At 43.9% G+C, this 24,651-nt stretch overlaps 1 protein-coding gene across 1 annotated transcript in view; it reads right to left on the minus strand.

The window, feature by feature from the left end:
• The window catches only part of lrrc71 (leucine rich repeat containing 71), a 72,154-nt gene extending 61,726 nt beyond the window's left edge, over nucleotides 1–10,428 (minus strand). The window contains exons 1-2 of the mRNA XM_060904926.1: nucleotides 10,353–10,428; nucleotides 8,684–8,806 (exon numbers count right to left, since the gene is read on the minus strand). Coding sequence (XP_060760909.1) covers nucleotides 8,684–8,806; nucleotides 10,353–10,428 — 199 coding nt within the window. The remainder of the gene's footprint in view (nucleotides 1–8,683; nucleotides 8,807–10,352) is intronic.
• Nucleotides 10,429–24,651: the final 14,223 nt, after the last annotated feature.

Consider the following 24,651-nt stretch of genomic DNA (forward strand, 5'->3'; position numbering starts at 1 on the left):
TCCAAACATGATAAGCTGAATTATTGTCAAAGTGTTCTGTTTTTGTTTTGCTTGAGTAGAGTATATTGTTTCAAAAGAGTTATGATTTGTCTAAATGCTTTTAGAGGTGTTGGGGAGTTTTCCCTGAGTTGTAGGAATGGAGATTGTGGTGATGTTCATTTCTTATTGCTCTGTGTGTAACTGTTGTTCCTGCTGCTTTCAGTTGGTCTTGCAACATTTTTGAGTGACTGCTGACTTCTTTCATATCTTCCTTATTATTAGTGTAAGAGCGCATTGTCAAATCTTGTGTAGCGCACCTGTCCAAGGTTGATTAGTTGTGGTTTTCATGAACTTTCCATCTTATCAAACCATTTGTACTGACGAGGATATTTAAGGTTTTTGCTGTGGCCTTGTAGCTTTTTCCATTTGAGTGTTGTTGTCTCTGAGAATGTCTGGTCAATCCGAAACAACTTACATGTAGGATTGCTACTGTAAGGCCATAGACAGTACAGCTAGTGACGCACATGAGCTGAGTATAACATCCAACTCATAGCTCATCTCTGTATAAGCTGTTCAGGGACCCATTCAGCTGTCAAAGCGGACTAAAATAATTCTGGAAAAATTGTGGTTATGAAAACCACGAAGAAGTATACTAGAACTAGATCAAGGTAGTCAGACAGATGTCCCCCTCAGACTCTATGATGGACCAATGGGAACCTGGAATTTCATCACAGACTGCTGGTCCTGATATGTCTTGTCTACCTACCTTCAAACCACTAGTAGTATCAACCTACAATGTACATACTCTTTACCCAAAAGGGAAGACCTATCAGTTATTCATGGGCTGCAATGATGCAAGCGTTGACATTGTTGGCATCCAAGAACATCAGCTAGTAACATCATCCCCTACTGAAGAACTATGGTCAGATGATAAGAACTGGGTCCTTATTTATAGCTCAACCAAAGACTAGGAGATGTTGGACTCGCAATGTCGAAATACATACACAAGTCCCTGCTAAGTCTTGATTCTGTCAGCCAGAGAATATTAACTGCCACATTCCATGGTAACCCTCAGCTCACCATTACAGTCATCTATGCACCAATGGAGGCTGCCACCACAGCAGAAAAAGATGACTTCTACAGCTCACTCAAAACCCACATGGACAAGGTGAAGAAACATGACAAACAGCTTATAATTGGTGATTTTAATGCTAGAATTGGTCTGGACAGCCACACATCCCACCCAATGTTGATTGGACCCCATTGCTTTTACAGCGAAACAAATGACAACAGGGATTGTCTTGTGAATCTTTGCCGAGAACACAAACTTCACCAAGCACAGACTAGATTCCCTCAACCCAGAAATCACCTTTGGACCTGGATGCACCCAGGAGGTTCCACTTATCAACTAGACCACATTCTCATCAATGGCAAATAGGTGAACTCCTTGAGGAACTGCAGAGCGTACAACTCTGTAGAGTTAGATTCAGACCATCACATTGTCAGTGTATACATCATCACCAGTCTTTGTACATCCAAAGGGAAACCCTGTCAGAGGCCCAAATTTGACTGGAAGAAGCTCAAGGACAGCCAAATCAAGACTAAATTTCAGATTGAGCTCTCAAACCGTTTTAAAGGCCTCCACTTTAAGGATACCACAACATCAATCACAGAGAGGTATGATAAGTTAGAGAAGACCGTGGCAGAAAAGGTGGTTGGAAAATGCAAACCCTGTGGAATGTCCAGCTGGGTGTCACACAAAACCTTGAAGCTGCGGCAGGAGAGAGATGAAGCAAAGAAGAAATACCTGCTTGCAAGAAGCCGGAAGTCAAGAGAGGCGTGGAGAAAGCTCAATACCAGCTTGAATGAGTCGTACAGGGTTGATGAACTAGCTTTCATACAACAGCAGATAGAAGACCTTCAAGAAGCCGACAAGAAGGGTGACTATAACACCATTTGGAAAATCATCAACTCTATCTCTAGCCAGAATAGAAGATCTAATCCTAAGGTGAAGAAGCTAGATGGATCAGCTCCGACCAATGATAGTGAGCTCCTTGCTGAATGGAGACAGTACTTCTCTAACTTACTCAATAACGACTGTGGATCACCACAGTTGCTCTCCCACCACCAGGATCAGGACCCACCCACTTTAGAGGAAACACAAAAGGCAATCAAAGACATGAAAAATAATAAAGCTGCAGGTCTGGACTTTGCGATCACTGCCAAAGCCCTCCAAGGGGGTGGAGACATTAAATGGCAAGCATCATTCACAAATTATGCATGGAAGTCTTCACAACACACATTCCCTCCAAGCAAGGGATTACCAATGTCATTGTTCCCTTGCCAAAGAAAGGGGATCTCAGCCTCATGACCAACTATAGAGGGATTACACTAATGTCTACTGCTGCCAAGGTGTACAACAAGATACTGTTGATGAGAATAATAGGCCATGTGGATCTGCTACTAAGGAAAAACCAGGCTGGTTTCTGCCCAGGAAGAAGTTGCACTCTGCAAAGCCACACCTTGCGAAGGATCATGGAAGCCTCTGGAACCTACCAACTTCCAATGGCCATCACTTTTATTGACTTTAAAAAGGCATTTGACTCCATTAACAGAAGCGTCATGTTCTCCATTCTACATCACTATGGAATCCCAGAGGCCATTGTCAAAGCCATCAGTGCACTCTACACCAACTCCAAGAGTACTGTCATGGTGGATGGGAACATCTCTGACCCCATTTCAGGTTACAACTGGGGTACTGCAAGGAGATGTTCTTGCCCCATTCTTATTCATTGTTGTTACTGACTTCTTAATGAAGAAATCAATGGAGAACACCAACTCTGGCATAGTTACCCATCCTTGTCAATCTAGGAGACACCTTGCCAAAATCCTAAATGATCTAGATTTTGCTGACAACATCACCTTGCTTGAGTCATCCATACCTAGGGCACAGGCACAACTTTCCAAATCAGCAACTGAAGCAAAACAACTAGGTCTCGTAATCAGTGTTCCCAAGACAGAGTACATGACCATCAACTGCAATCCACAGGCACCTCTAGAAGTATATGGAAATCCAATAAACCATGTATCCAACTTTAAATACCTGGGATCCATGATGGCGTCTAGTAACATTGACCTAACCAGGCGAAAGGCATGGACTGCTTTCTGGAAACTAGAAAAGATCTGGAGAAGCCCATCAATGCCCATTGCAATTAAAATCAAACTTTTAGTCAGTGCTTCTGTATGGATGTGAATCCTGAGTACTATCGGTCAACATGGAAAACAAGATAAATGCATTTGCCACATTCTATTATAAGATCATGCTTAACATCAAATGCCTTGACTGTGTGAGCAATGCTCAGATCTACAAAATGATAAACACCCAGCCCCTCATCAACAATGTATGGCAGTGTTAGCTACATTTCCTTGGACATGCCCTTAGGATGCCAGAAGAAAAGCCATGCAGGAGGTATGCCCTCTATATTCCAGCCCATGGCAAAAGGCATCCAGATCGACAGAGGACAAGCTATCTGAACTATATACAGAAACTGTTAGGGGACACAGAGGGCAATTTGTGCCCTGATTGCTGCATTGGCTGCAGATTGAAGGCAATGGATAGTCACCTACAAGAAAAATGCAGCTGAAGGATGATGATGACATTAGGAAGCTCCTTTAATTTTACCATGATTGCGATTCCTGAATGTCTTTTTTAATGACACCAGGTGCATTTTGCACAATAACTCTTTTTTTTTTTTTGCTAAATTTATATCTCATCTCATCATCTCTAGCCGCTTTATCCTTCTACAGGGTCGCAGGCAAGCTGGAGCCTATCCCAGCTGACTACGGGCGAAAGGCGGGGTACACCCTGGACAAGTCACCAGGTCATCACAGGGCTGACACATAGACACAGACAACCATTCACACTCACATTCACACCTACGGTCAATTTAGAGTCACCAGATAACCTAACCTGCATGTCTTTGGACTGTGGGGGAAACCGGAGCACCCGGAGGAAACCCACGCGGACACGGGGAGAACATGCAAACTCCACACAGAAAGGCCCTCGCCGGCCACGGGGCTCGAACCCAGACCCTCTTGCTGTGAGGCGACAGCGCTAACCACTACACCACCGTGCCGCCCTTAAATTTATATCTAGAATGTAATTTTTTTTTTTTGTAAATATAATATACATGATTGGCTAGCGTCACTGTAATTGACAGAGGAGAGAGGGTATAACACCCTCCCTCAGCACAGGTCAGTTTTGCTCTCTTGGGCTCCTGGCCACGGAGGGCTATGCCATCATCAGGATTCAAACCAGTGATTTCTGGATGAAAAGAAACAATTTTCTGTTGCACAACTCAGGAGCATGTATATCTTTTTAACATAGTGACTGAATATTTTTTCCCCTATCAATTTTGTTGCTTAAACACATCTATTTTAATCTTTATGAATACATACATTTTTGTTCATATTTACAAGAACAAAGGTAAAGGACATTGTGTGTGTAATTGTAAAGCGGATTGTGGCAGTGGGGGCATGGTCAAGCATCGGTCTGTGACCGGGGGGCGGAGTCAGGGAAGGTAAGTGGCAGAATCACTACACCTGTTGTCAATTAACCTGTGTTTGTGTGTCTTCCCAGCGACCATGCTCTATATAAGGAGAGAGAGAGCAGAGGAAGTGAGCTCTCTCCCCAACCAGACGACTCGTGTGTGTGTGTGTGTGTACGTGCGCGCGTGCATGGCTGGGAGAGTGGATTTTTGCATCTGAAAAGAGCAAAATAAAACAGTTTGGAACGTTATTCTGGCCTGCCGTCTTTCTGTGCTCCTCCCTCTCCTACGAACTGCCACAGTGGTGCCAAAACCCGGGAGCCGAGCACAGGAAAAGAACAGCCCCATGGAGTCCTTCCCCTTCACAGACCTGGTCCACGCCCTCGCCACGGCCCAGCAGAGCCAGCACCAGGTGCTAGTCACCCTCCGGAAGGAGCAAGAGCACTGGTTCGGGGCCCTGGTGTTGGCGCAGCAGGAAGATCGACAGGCGTTCCAGCACCTCCTCGCGTCGGCAGGGTCCACCACCTCCACCGCCACGGGCCCTTCTCCCCTCACCCTAACTAAGGTGGGCCCGCATGATGACCCCAAGGCCTTCCTCACGCTCTTCGAGCAGGCAGCAGAGGCCTCGGGCTGGCCGGTGGAACAGCGTGTGGCGCGCCTCCTCCCCCTGCTAACGGGTGAGGCGCAGCTGGCCGTGCTACAGCTCCCTGCCGACCGCCGGCTGGCCTACGTGGACCTTCGCCGGGCCGTCCTCCAGCGGGTGGGGCGCACCCCCGAACAGCAGCGAGCGCTTCCGCGCTCTGCATCTGGAGGAAGTCGACCGGCCGTTCGCGTTTGGCCAGCAGCTCCGGGACGTCCCGCCTGCTGGCGGTGGTTGAGGGCCGACAACCGCGACGCCGAGGGAATCATCGATCAGGTGGTGCTGGAGCAGTTCATTGCCCGCCTACCAGAGGGGACCGCGGAGTGGGTCCAGTGCCACTGCCTGGCATCACTGGATTAGGCCATCGAGTTGGCGGATGACCAGTTGGCGGCTGTTCCGACGGCAGGACAGCGGACATCCTCTTCTTCCCCCTCCTCTCTCTCTCTCTCCCCTCCTGTGTGTCATCCTTGCCCCATTCCCCCACCGCGGAGGTGGGGTTGGCCCCACCCCAGCCAGCCCGTCGCACCCGCGGTGCCCTCCCGTTTTTCCCTTCTGTGTCTGTCTCTTCCCCCTCCCAGGTGAGTGAGCCCCAGAGCGCCAGTGCAGAGAGGAAGCCCGGGCCGGTTTGCTGGCGCTGCGGGGAGCCGGGCCATCTCCAACAGCAGTGCTTGGCAATGGAAGTGGGCGCGGTGGTTCGGATCCCCGACGCGCCAGGAGCTGCCCTCGATCGGGCCAGAGCGTATCGCATACCGGTGAGTATCCAAGGGGATACATATCAGGCGTTGGTGGACTCTGACTGTAATCAGACCTCAATTCACCAAAGCTTGGTGCAAGATGAGGCATTGGGGGGAGCACAAGGGGTGAAGGTGTTGTGTGCGCATGGGTATGTTCACAGCTACCCCTTAGTGTCGGCCCACATTTTTTTCAGAGGGGAAAAATTTAGAGTAAAGGCGGCGGTTAATCCTCGCCTCACCCACTCGATAATTTTGGGGACTGATTGGCCGGGATTCGGGGAGTTAATGAGACATTTAGTGAAGAGTGGGTCCTGCCGTAGTTCAGCAGGGGGAGGTCCCAGTGTAGCATTGGCGGAAGCAGCTGTCACAGAGCCGTCTACGTCATCTCTGCATCAGAGTGAGGAGCCGCCGGCTCCTCCTCCGTCTCTCGGGGAATCCCTCGCGGATTTTCCGTTAGAGCAATCACGAGACGAGACTCTGCGGCATGCGTTTGACCAAGTGAGAGTAATCGATGGTCAATCGCTCCAGCCAAATGCCACCCCGTCCTTCTCCTATTTTTCCATTATGAAGGATAGATTATATCGAGTGACGCAGGACCCTCAGACTAAAGAGCAAGTCACACAGCTTTTGATTCCAAAGAGCCGCCAGGAATTGGTATTCCAGGCGGCTCACTTTAATCCCATGGCTGGACACTTAGGGCAGGATAAGACACTAGCCCGACTAATGACCCAGTTCTATTGGCCAGGGATTCACGGCAATGTCCGTAGGTGGTGTATGGCATGCCGCGAATGCCAGTTAGTAAATCCAGCGGCCATTACAAAAGCGCCTTTGTGCCCTCTCCCATTAATCGAGACCCCATTCCAAAGAATCGGGATGGATCTCGTCGGGCCATTAGATCGGTCAACACAAGGGTACCGCTTTATTTTAGTTCTGGTGGACTATGCAACGCGATACCCGGAAGCAGTGCCTCTTCGCAATATCTCAGCACGCATTGCGGAAGCGCTCTTCCGCATCATCTCCCGAGTTGGAATCCTGAAAGAGATTCTGACTGACCAAGGCACCTCGTTTATGTCACGTACACTGAACGAACTGAACTGTATGGGTTATTAGGAATTAAGATGATCCGCACCAGTGTTTATCACCCACAAACAGACAGTTTAGTTGAATGGTTCAATCACACCCTCAAAAATATAATTAAAAAATTCGTAAGTGAGGACGCACGTAATTGGGGTAAATGGCTCGAACCCTTGTTATTTGCAGTGCGAGAGGTCCCCCAAGCCTCCACGGGGTTCTCCCCATTCGAATTGTTATATGGGCGTAAGCCGTGCGGCATTCTAGATGTGCTGCGAGAAAATTGGGAGGAGGGACCTTCACCAAGTAAAAATGAAATTCAATACGTTATTGACCTGCGCGCAAAACTCCACACACTCCCTTAAGCGATATGCGATAAGATAAGCGATAAGCGATATGATAATATTGCATGCTATCAATAAACCCACTAGAAGGGAATAGAATACATGTCTGTATTCCATGGAAAGTGTCCTGTATGTATAATAATTCCCGATATTTCACTCTGATGATGTCCCTTCTGGTGTTTTAACGCTGACTCGACATGCGTTGTCAAAATGGGGAACCGGTTCAAAATTAAAATTCTTTTGATTGTGTATTTTTTGTGGATGTGTCCATATAATATAAAGAACATTCCACAATTGCGTCACAATATGAAATTTATCTTCCCATGTTGAAAATATTTTCACTCCTTTGCTTCACTCACTCGTGAATATGTTCACTACTCGAAGATAAACTTCATATCTTCGCATGACCATGTAATTATCATCTATGTCTACAGCTTGAGCAATAAAATTATGACATTTAAACCTAAGTAGGCTAGGTTAAAAAAAGAGAAATACTTTCAAATTCATGGCTTTGAGAATTCTTAAAGGCGGCACGGTGGTGTAGTGGTTAGCGCTGTCGACTCACAGCAAGAAGGTCCTGGGTTCGAGCCCCGGGGCCGGCGAGGGCCTTTCTGTGTGGAGTTTGCATGTTCTCCCCGTGTCCGCGTGGGTTTCCTCCGGGTGCTCCGGTTTCCCCCACAGTCCAAAGACATGCAGGTTAGGTTAACTGGTGACTCTAAATTGACCGTAGGTGTGAATGGTTGTCTGTGTGTCAGCCCTGTGATGACCTGGCGACTTGTCCAGGGTGTACCCCGCCTTTCGCCCGTAGTCAGCTGGGATAGGCTCCAGCTTGCCTGCGACCCTGTAGAAGGATAAAGTGGCTAGAGATAATGAGATGAGATGAGAATTCTTAAAGCCTTGAGTGTCTACTTACATTTGAGCCATTCACCATTACTGTGGGGTGTGAGATCACAAAGCAATTTTAATGCTGATAACAGGCATCCTAAAAGAGGCAGAAATTCTATGTTTTGGCCTCTGTTAAAAAAAATTAAGCTAAAAAACTTAAGCTTCTCATATGTATTCAGTGGCATATAAATAACACTGATCACATTAATTTCTGTTTACCAGTCAGACAGAACCTTAGAATTCCAAGGTCTTTTGGTCCTTATTTATTTGTCTATCAGTTATAGGTTGTGAATACGTTGTCTACAACAGCCTATTCTCTGGCACCTAAGCTGCTATGTTAAAAACCAGAGCACCAGCCAGCTCTTTGTACTTGAGCCTTTGAGTTGTAATGTTTTTATAAAGAGCATATCATGACAGCAAACACCTTGCTTCCATGCCTCACTCATCATTCATCACAGAGAGCTGAAGATTAATCGTTTATACCCATTGCTGTTTCTGGAGATGCTGCTGCTGTTAGTCGTCTCACATCAGGGATTTCCCTCAGGCCAAATAAAGCACACAGCTCTGGGAAATCCACTTCCAAATTGCCGGAGCACTGGTAGTCATCTGTAAGCAGAAAATGCCAGAAAAGTTTAACAGAAAATGCCAGAGCAATATGGAAACTTTGAATGTGCTGCTATTGGAGAAAGTCAATGGTCTTATCAATGCTTTGGACAGGGCATTTATCTTGTATATTCAGTCCTAACTATTAGAAAGCAGAGCATAATTAACAGGCATCAATTCCACTGCCAATACTTACAGCAAGACTTAACAAGTAGAAACAATTTTGATCAAGTCAAAGAATTTTTCTGATTTTTGTACTAATTGCATTGATAGCATGTCTTAAATTGTAATAATACATATTGTATATTTTAAAAATTAACAGAAAAGTGTTCATTTAGCTGTTTTTGTCTATTCACAACCATCACATTTTAATGACACTCCACCTACTCTGAAAACATATATCTGCTTCTTAATATATTATGCATGTCAATTTGTCATGTGACATACAGCAATTTTTTGGATAAAATATGTACATTAAAGTGGAAACACATGAAATGTTGTATTTTAAAATCATTTTCCTCAAAACATTGTTTTTCCATTTCCAGAATCAAAAGTCTCACTTTCTAAATGATCTGCATTCATGAAAATGTACACATTTAATCCTGTTCCTAGTTAGAAGGATATTCCAGAGGAATCTCACAAAATGTTACATTTACATTTGAATGAATTTTTATTTTCTTGCTTAAACAATAAAGAAATGATTTTCCAACCAACTGTCCAACAAAGTTTTTCTCTGAAGAGAGTCTTCACAGTGAAAGAAACCTTTGAATCCAAAGACCACATGTGATTTTTGGTGTTAAGTATGCAAAAAAGTACACGTTTAATTGGTCAAAATGTCGCTTGCATGAATAAATGTGCATTATTGAGAAGTTCCAATGCAAAAAGAAAAAAAAGAATTGTGAAAAAAAAAACTGGTGAAGTTTGATTGTGATACACTATGTGGACATGACACCCATCTGTGGTTCTTCCCCAAAATTTGGCAAAAAAAAAAAAAATGTGAATCACACAGTTGTCTCGAATGTCTTTGCATTAAGGGGCCCAAACCTGTTCCAGCATGACAATGCCCGTGTGCACAAAGCAAAGCTCCATGAAGAAGCGGTGTGTTAAGGTTGGAGTGGAAGAACTTGAGTGGCCTGTACAGAGCCCTGGTTGAACTCAACCCCACTAAACACATTTGGGATGAACTGGAACACTGACTGCACCCCAGACCTCTTCAGTACTTGATCTCAATAATGCTCTTGTAGCTGAATGAACACACATCCTCACAGCCACGTCCTAAAATCTAGTGGAAAGCCTTCCCAGAAGAATGGAGCTTTTTATAACAGTAAAGGAGAGTAAATCTATACTAATGTTCATGATTTTGGAGCAAGATATCCAACAAGCCCATCAGGGTGTGATGGTCAGGTGTCCACATACTTTTGGCCCCAAATGGCCCTATTCACCTGTAGTGCCTTGCGTTAAGAAATATGCCCAACCAAAAAAACCCACTCACATAAAAATATCAAGCTAAAAAAACAGCACAGGTAGATAAACATTAAAAAAGTCCAACCTGCAGTCTGTGGAGGCTCTTCCTCCAGTCCGGAAGTTCCTTTCTCCTTGCTGACTTTTTCCATCTGTTTTTTCATTACTTTTTTAAATATTAATTATTTATTTTCGACACAACCCTATTTAACAACGTTGCCTACTATAAATGGTGCATGCACACACTTCAGAATCAGAATCGGAATCAGACTCAAGTTTATTGCCAAGTCTGTTCTCACATTCAAGGAATTTGCTTTGGTGGTTGGTGCTTGAACAATTAAGATAGAAGAAATTTAAAAAAGTTATATAAATTGAATAAAAATAAGAAGAATCTAAAGCTATGGTCACACTATAGCTTGTGATGCTTTGTGATGGATTATTGATGAAAACGAGGCATTTTGGTGGCGATGCATGGCCGATATACACATGAGCTATAAGTAAGGCAAAGTCAGTAAGGCATTTGCATTTACAACTTGGTCCCAAGAGTGCGCACAATGCACTCGTGAGCGAGTGTGACCACTCGAACTGCACCAGACTGGAGTGCGCTAAGATGTGGCAGTCAAGTGTTCACCTGCTGTGTGACTGTGGTCACACAGCAGGTGAACACTTGACTGCCACATCTTAGTGCACTTCAGTCTGGTGCAGTTCGAGTGGTCACACTCGCTCACGAGTGCATTGTGCACACTCTTGGGACCAAGTTGTTATGGGAAACACCTAATACACCTGATACTGATTTGAGTGCAATCAGCACACACATATGGACGCTGTTTTCACAGAGACTTTGTGAAGTATCATTATCACTGTCACATTTGTTTCTTACCATGTTTATGGCGCTGGTTAAATACTCTCCTTTATGATTCTGCTTTCATTTGTGTTTTGTTACTGACTTTGCCTTACGTTTTGTTTTTGTAAATATCATACTTGCTAATAAGCACTCTTCCTGCATTTACATCTGTCTACTGCCGCATACCTGACAGAATACTTTGCAAAGTCTCTGTGAAAACAGTGTGCGTGTGCTGATTGCACTCAAATCAGCATCAGGTGTTTCCTATAACAACCGGGTCCCAAGTGCGCGCACCGTGCGCCGATGGATCCCCGAAAGTAAATGCATTTTTTAAGTCTTGGCATTGATGAGACTCCCACAAGCATCAGGGACATGGATTTCAGACAAATACATCTCAAGAGGCTCAAGGAAGGTTCCCTGAGCTTTAGGATGTATTCCCAAGTATTTGCCACTTAGTTTGCTGATGAAAATATCGCCACTAAATTTCAATCCATGCACTGAAATTTTTCCTGACATTTTTGGCCACTCACAAGGCAGAGACACACCAAAAACAATTCGCAAAGCTCTGAGAACATTCACCGTGCATCGCACAATTGGTGGCGATGCAACCAATTTTTCATCGCCAAGTATTCACAAATCCATCATGAACTGTAGTGTGACCAGGGCCTAAAATATACAAATTTGAAAAGTGGACATATTTACGGGGTATGTTCATGGATTGTTTTGAAGTCCAAGCTGTACAGTATGTCCCAGAATGTGGGTGGTTGACAAAATACAGATGAGTCACAGACTATGGATTCATGGAAATATTAAAAAACAGATACAAAATACAGAGTGATTATGGATTTTAATACAGATGCATTGAGGAGGCTAATAATTTACAGATTGGCCATGGACATTTCACTATATTACAGCTTGGTTACGGATTTCATACAGATAATGTATCATGGATGGTTAATTTTATGGATGTTGCTACAAGTCTATGGAATGAAAGGCTGACTAAAGATGCCATAATAAATTTGCAAGCAATTGCATATGAAGACAAAAGATTTGTTCATTTCATTGCAATTTTTCTGGATCTTATTGTAATTTTAAGTATGGGAGACATCTCATCTCATTATCTCTAGCTGCTTTATCCTGTTCTACAGGGTCGCAGGCAAGCTGGAGCCTATCCCAGCTGACTACGGGCGAAAGGCGGGGTACACCCTGGACAAGTCGCCAGGTCATCACAGGGCTGACACATAGACACAGACAACCATTCACACTCACATTCACACCTACGCTCAATTTAGAGTCACCAGTTAACCTAACCTGCATGTCTTTGGACTGTGGGGGAAACTGGAGCACCCGGAGGAAACCCACACGGACATGGGGAGAACATGCAAACTCCGCACAGAAAGGCTCTCGCCGGCCACAGGGCTCAAACCCAGACCTTCTTGTTGTGAGGCGACAGCGCTAACCACTACACCACCGTGCCGCCCCTATGGGAGACGTTGAAGAAATTAAACCAAAGTCTTCATCTTGCTCCCAAAAATGAACAACTCCTAGCTATGACACTATGTTTCTCATGGGAGATTTTTATGTTTCAGCACTTTTTGTGGAAACATCAATCATTTGAGGAAAAACCTGTTATACTTGCTTTGTTCATGATCCATGAGTGAAAATTTCAATCACACCATGAACTCTTATTTGAGACGCTCCATAGTTAATGTAAATCAAATCTCTCTAATGTGCCCATAGCTATTGATATGGAACGTAGTATATTAAAAGCAATAGAAGCAGAAACAACTCTTAAAGTAGTCAGGTGTTGGAGGCATTTGCAGATGGACATAGCGCGATATGTCTTGTCCACTGGTGGAAATAAAACTGATGCTAATTTGAAGAAAGGTGAAGAAATTTACGGAATTCTCCGTGTGCCAATAAAGACTTTGATTGAAATGGAAATTGAAAAACGGCAAAACAAATGGAGTCAAAAGTTCGTGGAGTACTTTAGGTCACAAATTCATCCCAAACTTGAGTATTTTGCAAGGGCTCATGTTGAAAGTTTTGTCAATCTGCATCTGGAAAATGGTGTTACATCTAATCAAAGTAAAGGCATTAACTGGCTCATGAAAGACTTGAGCAATTGGAAAGAAGGACCTATTGATTCTGTTATCATTTAAATTTCTGCAGCAGTATTATGTAGGAGAACTCAGATGAAGAAAGGCAGGTCTTGGAAACTTCACACTGAAAAGTGACCTTTATCATCTTCAACTTCCTCTGGAGCAATAGAGACAGATCACCCGTGAAGAGTTATCAGTCAATTGTCAAGTCCATAAAGTCATCTGACTTTTGTTTCACAGATGGTGTTTCTGAACCTACGGAATATTCAAATTTGTCGAAAACAGAAAAATCTAAAGAAATCATTTCAGGAGACCGAATATCTTTTGTCCCCAAAATGGGTTGTTTTGTTATATTAGGATACACCGTCCAATTATTTCCAAAAGAAAAACATTCCTGTTTAATTCCAAGTGACTGTTGTCACATTTTGTCCATGAATGCCAATGACTGTGGTATGTATGCGATAGCACACGCTGTAGAAATTTGTTTTGGTGGATTGCCAGAGACCGTACATTATGCCCACCAAGCTATGAGACAACATCTGAGAAGATGCATCGATAGAGGAGTTTTTTCATGATTTCCATCTAGTGAATGCAAACGAGATGAAGCTACAGAATTTACTTATGAAATAAAACTTTACTGCACATGTACAATGCCAGAATATGGATTTATGATTAATTATACAAAATGCAGGAAATGATTCCATTCAAGATGCCAGAATTGTAAACTCAGTAAAAAACAAATTAAGAAGTTAAATGTTTGGACTGCCAAATTTCATAATACAAATATTTTACCTTCATTTGTATGTTTATTAATTAACTATTTAATTTTAACTATTTGTATTTCACAGAAAATATCACATATCCATGAATAAAAGATCCATGCTTTGTACAATACTTTTTATTTTCCGTGAATCCGTATTCCGTGACTTGTCCATATTTTGTAAACAGGCTGGAATGTGCAAAAATAAGTCACATGATGAAGATGACATGACAAAGACATGCATTTAGGTTAACATGGGGCGGCCTTGGGCTGAAGTACCCTTGAGCAAGGCACATAAACCCCAACTGCTCCCCAGGCACTGTAGCGTAGCTGCCCATTGCTCTGGGTATGTGTGTGTGCTCATTGCTTACTTGTGTGTGCATGCGTGTGTTCATTTCTTGAGATGGGTTAAATGCAGAAGATGAATTTCACTGTGCTTGAGTGTGCATGTGACAAATAAAGGCTTCTTCTTCTTCAATGAAGAAGAGTCATGACATGAATATGTGAGAAGAGAATGGGTTAAATAAATAGCCAAGCTGTACAGCGTGTGCCAGAATGTGCAATAAAAGTTCAAAGAATGAAGATGTATGGCATGACATGACATGACATGACATGACATGACATGACATGACGTGGAGTTAGTAATCCCCCAACTCCGGCATTAGAGCCCTTACAGCGGGGCGAATGGGTGACGGCTCGGCGGCATAAGCGTAGAGTCAAAGCTACCGCTGAGGCTCGCTCACGGGAGCACCACTCCTCTCCGCGTCACGTGCCGAACAGGTTTGCTCTCCTTAGTGATGCACCCACTGAGAAACCTGAAAGAGCTCTGGTTATAGGGGACTCTATCATACGGCATGTGAAATTAGCTCAGCCTTTAGGGGCACCAGCAGCTTTAGTCAGGTGTATACCGGGAGCCAGGGTGCCGCACATAGCAGGTATTCTTAGGGTCCTAGGCAAGCACAGGTTCTCAAAGATAGTTATCCATGCAGGAGCTAATGATATACGCCTTCGTCAGTCTGAGGTTACTAAGAGTAACTTTGTAGAGGTGTTTAAATTAGCGAAGGCGATGTCCGATGCTGTAGTATGCTCTGGCCCCATCCCAATGCGGCGTGGCGATGTAGCTTACAGCAGGTTATGGTCGCTGAACTGCTGGCTGTCCAGGTGGTGCTCTGAAAACAGTGTGGGCTTTATAGATAATTGGGCTAATTTTGAGGGCACTGCTGGCCTGTTAGGGCAGGACGGTATCCATCCCACTCGGGAAGGTGCTGCTCTCATTTCCTGCAGCATAGGTCATAGTCTCAGAACAGGCCTAGTTAATTTCTGACAATCCAGAGCCAAGGCCAGGGAGCAGACAAACAGGCTAAACCGACTGTCTGCTAGCTGCACAGAGTCGTCACTCAGGGTCCACTACATCGAGACTGTGTCTGTTCCCCGAGCTCAACAAAAAGGTAGAAATTTTCAGAGAGTTTGTTCCAGTAACCTAATCAATATAAAATTAGATCATACTGACTGTACAGCTGCTGCCAGCACCTTTGATCTAAAGGTGGGGCTATTAAATATTAGATCTCTTACATCTAAAGCGCTAATGGTTAATAAACTCATTACTGATCAGGAGTTTAATGTACTTTGTTTAACAGAAACATGGATTAAGCCAAATGAATATATAGCATTAAATGAAGCGAGTCCTCCTGGATACAGTTATATACACCAGCCTCGTCTAATTGGCAGAGGAGGAGGCATTGCGGTTATTTATAACGATTATCTAGGTGTAACACAAAAACCTGGTTATAAATTTAATACATTTGAAGTTCTTCATACTCATATAATGTATGTAGCCTCGAAAAATAAGTCTACCCAGTTAATTCCATTGCTTATTATTTACAGGCCCCTGGGGCCATATTCTGAGTTTCTTTCTGAATTTGCAGATTTTATCTCAGATCTGGTTATTTCCTTAGACAAAGCTTTAGTTGTCGGAGATTTTAATATTCACTTCGATAACCCAGAAGACCCTTTAAAAACAGCGTTTGTGTCCATCTTAGATTCAGTCGGGATTAAGCAGAATGTCATAGGACCGACCCATAATGGTGGTCACACCCTTGATCTAATACTAACATTCAGATTAAACGTAGACAATATAGTCACACTTCCACAGTCTGAAGTTATCTCAGATCATTGTCTCATCTCATTCAAACTATGTCTGAGTAATAATATATGCACCTCACCACGCTACTGTATTAAACGTACTTTCACATCAACTACTGCACAGAGCTTTATAAATGATCTCCCAGAGCTGTCAACTTTGATTGGGTCACTGTCAGCCCCTGCAGAACTTGATCAGGCAACTGAATGCTTAGAGTCAACATTCTGCCATACTTTAGATAATGTAGCTCCTCTAAAAAGGAAAATGGTCAGAGACAAAAAATTAGCACCCTGGTATAATGATGACACTCGCACATTAAAACAGACCACTCGAAAATTGGAACGTAAATGGCGTCAAACAAAATTGGTAGTGTTCAAATTAGCTTGGAAGGAGAGCTTCCTGAAGTATAGAAAAGCTCTTAGTGCTGCGAGATCAACATATTTCTCCTCCCTAATAGAAGATAACAAAAATAATCCTAGATTCCTATTTAATACTGTAGCAAAATTAACCAGGAATAAGTCCACTATCAACACATGCACACCTGCAGTATGTAGTAGCAACGACTTCATGAATTTTTTTAATGACAAAATTGAGAATATCCGACAAAAAATTCAAACTACTAATTTAAGGTTAGACAATGAAAGTGACCTTGTAGTTAACAATATAACTGTATCAGATCATCAGTTAGAATGTTTTACTCCCCTAAAAGAAACTGAATTACTTTCATTAATCTCTACATCAAAAGCCTCAACTTGCGTACTAGATCCCTTACCGACACGTCTATTCAAACAGATAATGCCTGGAGTAATTGAACCGCTTCTAAAAATAATAAATTCTTCTCTTATGATTGGCTATGTACCCAAATCCTTTAAACTAGCAGTTATCAAACCCCTGATTAAAAAACCTGACCTTGATCCCTGTCAGCTGTCCAATTATCGGCCAATATCAAACCTCCCCTTTATCTCCAAGATCCTTGAAAAAGCTGTGGCACAACAGTTATGCTCATATTTACATAGGAATAACATCCATGAAATGTATCAGTCAGGATTTAGACCTCATCATAGCACAGAGACAGCACTGGTTAAAGTAGTAAACGACCTACTGTTGGCGTCTGATCAGGGCTGTGTCTCGCTACTTGTGTTGCTTGACCTTAGTGCGGCATTTGATACCACTGATCATTCCATTCTTCTGGATAGACTAGAAAATGTTGTGGGAGTTAAGGGAACGGCCCTCTCCTGGCTCAGGTCTTATCTAACTGATCGTTATCAGTATGTTGATATAAATGGTGATATTTCTAGACGTACCGAGGTAAAGTTTGGTGTTCCACAAGGTTCTGTCTTGGGTCCACTGCTTTTTTCTCTATATATGTTACCTCTGGGCGATATCATTCGTAAACATTGTATTAGTTTCCACTGTTATGCTGATGACATACAGTTGTATGTCTCTGCAAAACCTGATGAGAGACACCAGCTTAATAGAATTGAGGAATGTGTTAAGGACATTAGACACTGGATGCTTATTAATTTCCTTCTGCTTAACTCTGACAAGACTGAAGTACTTGTGCTAGGACCACATACAGCTAGAAGTAAGTTTTCTGATTACACAGTGACTCTGGATGGCCTTTCTGTTTCTTCACGTGCAGCAGTAAAAGACCTCGGAGTGATTATTGACCCCAGTCTTTCATTCGAAACTCACATTGATAACATCACCCGGATAGCTTTCTTTCATCTCAGAAATATTGCAAAGATAAGAAATTTAATGTCATTGCATGATGCAGAAAAACTAGTCCATGCTTTCGTTACCTCCAGGTTGGATTATTGTAATGCCTTACTGTCTGGATGTTCCAATAAGTGCATAAACAAGCTCCAGTTAGTTCAAAATGCAGCAGCAAGAGTCCTTACTAGAACTAGAAAATATGACCACATCACGCCTGTCTTATCCACACTGCATTGGCTCCCAATCAAATTTTGTATTGATTATAAAATACTACTATTGACCTTTAAAGCACTAAATGGTCTCGCACCACAGTACCTGAGTGAACTTCTGCTCCTCCATGACCCGCCACGCCTACTTCGATCAAAAGGTGCAGGCTATCTGCTGGTACCTCGTATAGTGAAGGCTACATCAGGGGGCAGAGCCTTTTCTTACAAAGCCCCACAGTTATGGAACAGCCTTCCAAGTAATGTTCGGGAATCAGACACAGTCTCAGCATTTAAGTCTAGGCTGAAAACATATCTGTTTAGTCAAGCCTTTTGTTAATGGTGTTTATGAGGTAAAGGTGTAGATCTGGAGGGTCCTCAGACATAGAGTGTTTTGGTAAACTGGGATGTATGGATGCTGTCAGTCCCCACTCGCTTGCTCACTCGAGCTTGTTGACGGTGTAGTGGCTGGCTGCTTTATGTCCCGGGGCTCCCTCATGCCTGTGTTACCTTCTGGCTCTCTCCTTTTAGTTATGCTGTCATAGTTAGTTGCCAGAGTCCCTGCTTGTACTCGGTGCAATATATATACTGCTCCTACTTATTCAGGTGACATTGGGCATACCTAACAACCTGTGTTTTCTTTCCCTCCCCCCCACCCCAAATCTGTCCCTCTGAGTTACATGGAGTCAACAGGAAATCTTTTGGTGGAGAGGGTGGAGACCTCGACTGGCTATCGTCGCCTGCAGGGAATCGGCCGTCAGACATTCTGTCGCATGTCCCAGACCCGGTGAAATGTAACTGAATTGTCTTGGCCAGCCCTAAGGGTCCCATCTGCATCTCATCATTGCTGAGGAGTGTGCTCCCATCACCCAATCAAGCATCCAGCCAGAGCAGGTCATGATATATTTTTTACCATATTAACATGCCATTGTTGTGTGTTATGCCTGATGTAAAGACTCTCGTCTCTGCAAGCCTACCACACAGATTTAATACTTGTCATTTTTAGGGCATACCTAACAACCTGTGTTTTCTTTCTCTCTCTCTTCCCCCCCCCCAATCTGTCCCTCTGAGTTACATGTTGATCCTGGGATTGAGATGCTGGCCTCTTCTGCCCCTCGGACCTGCTTGATCCATCCTGGTGCCCTGTGTCTGGTCGGAGTTTTATCGCACCGCTCCTGTGAAGGACGGCCCCATGAGGACAGTTGAGGGCTATACCTGTTAAAACTGTTAATATTATAGTCAGGCTGTCTGTTGTTGCCCAAATGAGGATGGGTTCCCTTTTGAGTCTGGTTCCTCTCGAGGTTTCTTCCTCATGTTGTCTGAGGGAGTTTTTCCTTGCCACCATCACCACAGGCTTGCTCATTGGGGATAGATTAGGGATAAAATTAGCTCATGTTTTAAGTCGTTCAAATTCTGTAAAGCTGCTTTGCAACAATGTTTATTGTTAAAAGCGCGATACAAATAAACTTGAAACTTGATGATGAAATGTACAAAATCACAGTTCAGAGACGAACTGCATTAATGTCACAGATTGAAAATGTGAGGTCATAGTTAGTGGGGGTCTCTGATCTTATTGATGAGGCAGCTGCAGTGGGGAAAAAGCTGGCCTTATGGCATGAGGTTTTGGTTCTAATGGACCACAACTTCCTACCAGAGGGAAATGATTCTAAAAGTTTGTGTCAGAGGTGAGAGGGGTTGGCCACAATCCTTTCTGCTCTCTTCAGGGTTCTGGACTTGTACAGGTCCGGAAGAGATGGAAGGTGCAACTACTCATCCTCTCAGCAGAACGAATGATGCGCTGCAGTCTGCCCTTGTCCCTGGCAGTGGCAGCAGCATACCAGACAGCAATGGTGGTGTAAAAGTGCACCATCAGTGTCTTTGGCAGATCAAACTTCTTCAACTGCTGCAGGAAGACCATCCTCTGCTGTGCTTTCTGGGTGAGAGAGCAGATATTTGTCTCCCACATGAGGTCCTGAGTGATTATAGTGCCCAGGAAGTGGAAATACTCCACAGAGGTTACTAGGGAGTCTGGCAGAGCACCTCCTGAAGTGTACAATCATCTCCACTGTCTTTAGAACATTACACTCCAAGTTGTTCTGCCTTCAACAGGACACCAGATGGTTAGTCTCTCACCTGTAGGCAGACTCATCCAAGGTTCTCTGCAACCTCATTGTTCCACTTCTTTTAAGTCCTCAGTACCAATTTCCTCAGCTTTAATTTCTGCCTGTATGTAGGAATCAGGTGGACCGTGACATGGTCAGAGTGACCTAGTGCAGCGTGGGGGATGGCATGAAAGGCATTGTTGACTGTAGTGTAGCAGTGATCCAAAATATTCTCTTCCCTGGTTGGGCATTTAATAAATTGTTTGTATTTGGATAGTTTGTGGCTGAGGTTACTTTTGTTAAAATGGCCGAGAACAATAACTAGGGAGTTTGGGTTAGTCTGCTTCACACCCAGTATCTGGTCAACCAGCATGCGCTGTGCGTCCTGCACGTTGGCCTGCAGTGGAATGTAAACACTGACCAGAATGAATGAAACAAACTCAAAGGGGGAGTAGAAGTGTTCACAATTAATGAAAAATGATTCTAAGTAAGTGTGTTGTAATGGCACTAGTTTATGTGCAGCGCGGAGCGCGGATGAATACATTGGGGTTTCATGTGTGTGTGGGAGGAATTGGAGGGCAGTTTGAAAAGTCATAGCTAGCAGAAGGTGCTCTAGCTAGATGCTCTCACATGTTGTAATGACCAGTTAATAAACCAGTCTTTGAAACGTTCATTTGATCCACGTTCGGTAATTCTACATGGTGTCAGAAGTCTAAGTAGATGGCGAAGTTTCCACCTCCCGAAAATTTAGATTTTTCTCGACCTCAACTGTGGCTGGAATGGCGCCAACGTTTCCAATGCTTCAGGATAGCAACGAAACTTCATAAAGAAACTGGAGAGGTACAGGTCTGTACACTGCTATATTCGTTGGGAAAGGAAGCTGAACAAGTTTTCAAGACATTCCAATTTGATCAGAGGGGTGACGAGAATAAATATGAGACTGTGTTGGGCAAACTGGACAATTATTTTGTGCCCAAAGTGAACGTCATTTACGACCGAGCCCGCTTTCATCAGCGAGTACAGAAACATGGCGAGAGCACCGAGGAGTACATAAGAAGCCTGCATGAGATGGCAGATACATGCTGCTTTGCTGACGTTAAAAATGAAAATGTCCACGTGTCAGTCTGGGTATGTGAAAAATTCTCTAGGTACTTGTATGGCCTGGACACATTCACTTTGCAGAGTGATAGCTTAATGATCATAGCAAAGAGCCGGATTAAAGTTGAACAACAAGTGCCTGCTACGTCAGCGACGGCTCAACTACCTGGGCCACTGTATCGATGAGGACGGAATCCGACCAGACGAGACCAAAGTCCAAGCCATCACCCAGTTGCAACCACCCAACAACGTGCACAAGCCAAAGCTCAAGAAAGTTGACACTGCACTTGATAGCCCAGGAGGCAGGCTGAGCTGTCTAGGCTATTTCATAGCAAACACTATGCTAAAGAAGAAGCAATTCAGATTCAAGGTGCATGTGATAAGAGGGGATGGCAGTCACCTTCTAGGAAGAAATGTTGCAGTGGCTATGGGCTTAGTTAAACGTATTGCTAAATTGAAAGAGCAGAATACCCCTTATCCGTCTTCTGATGTAGGACTGCTGAAAGTAAAGCCAGTAAAGATAACATTGAAAGAAGATGCAGTGCCTTACAGTGTTTCAACGGCAAGACGTGTGCCTGTGCCTATGCTCTCTAAAGTTAGGGAAGAGCTAGATCACATGGTGGCCAGTGGTGTAATCACTGAAATTAAAGAACCAACAGAGTGGTGCCCAGATAGCAGAGGGTCGTTGATTCGACGTGGAATCATCGGCATGTTCTTCGACCTATACGCCGTCGAATCACCGTCGATCACCGACGTTGATTCAACACCGCTTTGCTCATACGAGTTTCCGTTGAAACGACGTTGAAAAGTGGCTGGTGGTCGACAGAGAATAGACCCCCTTTCACCCTTTATTCAACTACGGATTTCGGTCGATTTATAGTTGAATTTTCGGCGATGATTCATCCAACTTTACTTCCTGTTTTATGTACAACAGGAAGGCTACAAATTAAGCAAAACAGGCTAAATTAAACTAGCTAACAATAAAGCATCGGGGCTCTTGCCTAGGATGAACACACACATGCATACTTCAACCATGAAAGTGAAACTTAATTTATATCAATGTGCGTAGGCTACGTCCTGTTTAATGTACAACAGGATATAAAAATGCATGCAACAATGCACCTCTCCTAATGTTTGTCAAGCTATCTAATGAGGCATAACTTTTAACATTTATAAGGAACAGAACACACTTGAACAAGTTCTTAGAAACATTTTATGATTTATTTATAATTGTGGCATATTCCTCCTGCGGCGCAGACCCGTACATGGAAACAGAAAAACATGACCAAAATTAATCTGATGCAGCATTGATAAAGAAAGTCAGCAGTAGGCTATGGGTTTCTAAATGCCACCCTACCTCATTATTTGGACATGGGGAAAAACTATATTTAAAATCCAAAGAGGGATGGAGGGAGGAAAATTAAAACAAAAGAAAGAAATGAAATATAGAGTAGAGAATATTTGATAAAATTAAGGATGTTTTTATTCAGTAAACATTATCTCTCTAGCCGCTTTATCCTTCTACAGGGTCGCAGGCAAGCTGGAGCCTATCCCAGCTGACTACGGGCGAAAGGCGGGGTACACCCTGGACAAGTCGCCAGGTCATCACAGGGCTGACACATAGACACAGACAACCATTCACACTCACATTCACACCTACGGTCAATTTAGAGTCACCAGTTAACCTAACCTGCATGTCTTTGGACTGTGGGGGAAACCGGAGCACACCCACGCGGACACGGGGAGAACATGCAAACTCCGCACAGAAAGGCCCTCGCCGGCCCCGGGGCTCGAACCCAGGACCTTCTTGCTGTGAGGCGACAGCGCTAACCACTACACCACCGTGCCGCCTTATTCAGTAAACATTTAAAAAAATGTTCTACAACACTCTAGCCTAGTGACTTACCAGTAACAAAATAGACTTGAAGTATTCAGATCCGCTCTGCATAAAGCAGCTAAATCCTCTCTCTGTCTCCTGGCAGAAAGCTGCTTGGTTTGCTTGTGTCTCAATCACAGCTGGTATTCTGTAGAAAGACTTCTTTTCACCTTTCCCATCAGCTTTGTTGGAACCCTAACACAGCACAAAAGTTTACCATTGTAGGTTTATGATGAACCAAGTGCCTCGTGGGTTCACATACCGCGCGCTGCCTTTATTTCCCCCAAATCACGAGTTTGTTGGTCTTCCAATGTGGCGCAGGGTTTGTTTACTTCCGGTTTCGGGTGACGTCAGTGAAAGGGGTCTAATGGGGGCATTACCGCCACCCACTGGATTGGGGTGTAAAGCAGTCTGAACAAAACGTGTAAACATAAACATAGGAGAAATGAACCCGTTTTTCTAACTCGTCCTCACTTAGTCTACTTTTCTTTTTTGATTAGTCTGGATTTGATATTCTAAATTTAAATGTGAATCAATGTATATTCATCGGACATGAACAAATGAATAAATCTTGAGTAGTCTTGAGGCGTGTGTGTCCGGGGCGCGGTGTCGCGGGGGGGGGGGGGGGGGATCGAACGAACCCTCCGATCCCCCCTGGCTACGGGCCAGTTGCTCATCCTACCAATGTTGAAAACTGGCCTGCAAAAGTGACGATGGTTCAACGTCGTATATTCAACCTTCTCTGACGGTCGACAGATCAACCTTTACCCACGTTGATTCAACGGTGATAAATCGACCCTCTCAGACGGCGGAGAAATCGACGTTTCACGGCGCCGTTTCAACGTTGATTTTCTGACGTACGACGGAAACCGAACATTCTGACCAAAACTCTATGTCGTTTCAACGACCCTCTGCTATCGGGGTGCGCACCTATAGTAGCAGTACCAAAGAAAAACAAAGAACAGATCCGGATATGTGTGGATTTAAAGAACTTGAACAGAGCAGTGAAGAGGGAGAAATATATACTGCCCACAATTGATGACATTCTGCCTAAGCTGGCTCATGCAAAAGTCTTCTCACTGCTGGACGCTGCTAATGGTTTCTGGCAGATACCACTGGATCCCGAGAGTGCCAAGTTAACTACATTTATCACACCATTTGGAAGGCTTTTCTTTAACAGACTCCCTTTCGGAATCACCAGCGCACCCGAGATCTATCAGCGAGAAATGAATGAACTTTTGAAGGATCTAGAGGGGGTGGCTACATACATAGATGACATTCTTATTTATGCAGAGACCGCCGAGCTTCATGAGGAGAGGCTCCAGAAAGCCCTTGACACGTTGGAAAGAGCCGGATTAAAGTTGAACAACAAGTGCCTGCTACGTCAGCGATGGCTCAACTACCTGGGCCACTGTATCGATGAGGACGGAATCCGACCAGACGAGACCAAAGTCCAAGCCATCACCCAGTTGCAACCACCCAACAACGTGCACGAGCTCAGGAGAATGCTAGGCATGATTTGCTACCTTGGCAGGTATCTTCCAAA

The sequence above is a fragment of the Neoarius graeffei genome, chromosome 22, assembly GCF_027579695.1.
Source record: "Neoarius graeffei isolate fNeoGra1 chromosome 22, fNeoGra1.pri, whole genome shotgun sequence".
Taxonomy (NCBI): Eukaryota; Metazoa; Chordata; class Actinopteri; order Siluriformes; family Ariidae; genus Neoarius; species Neoarius graeffei.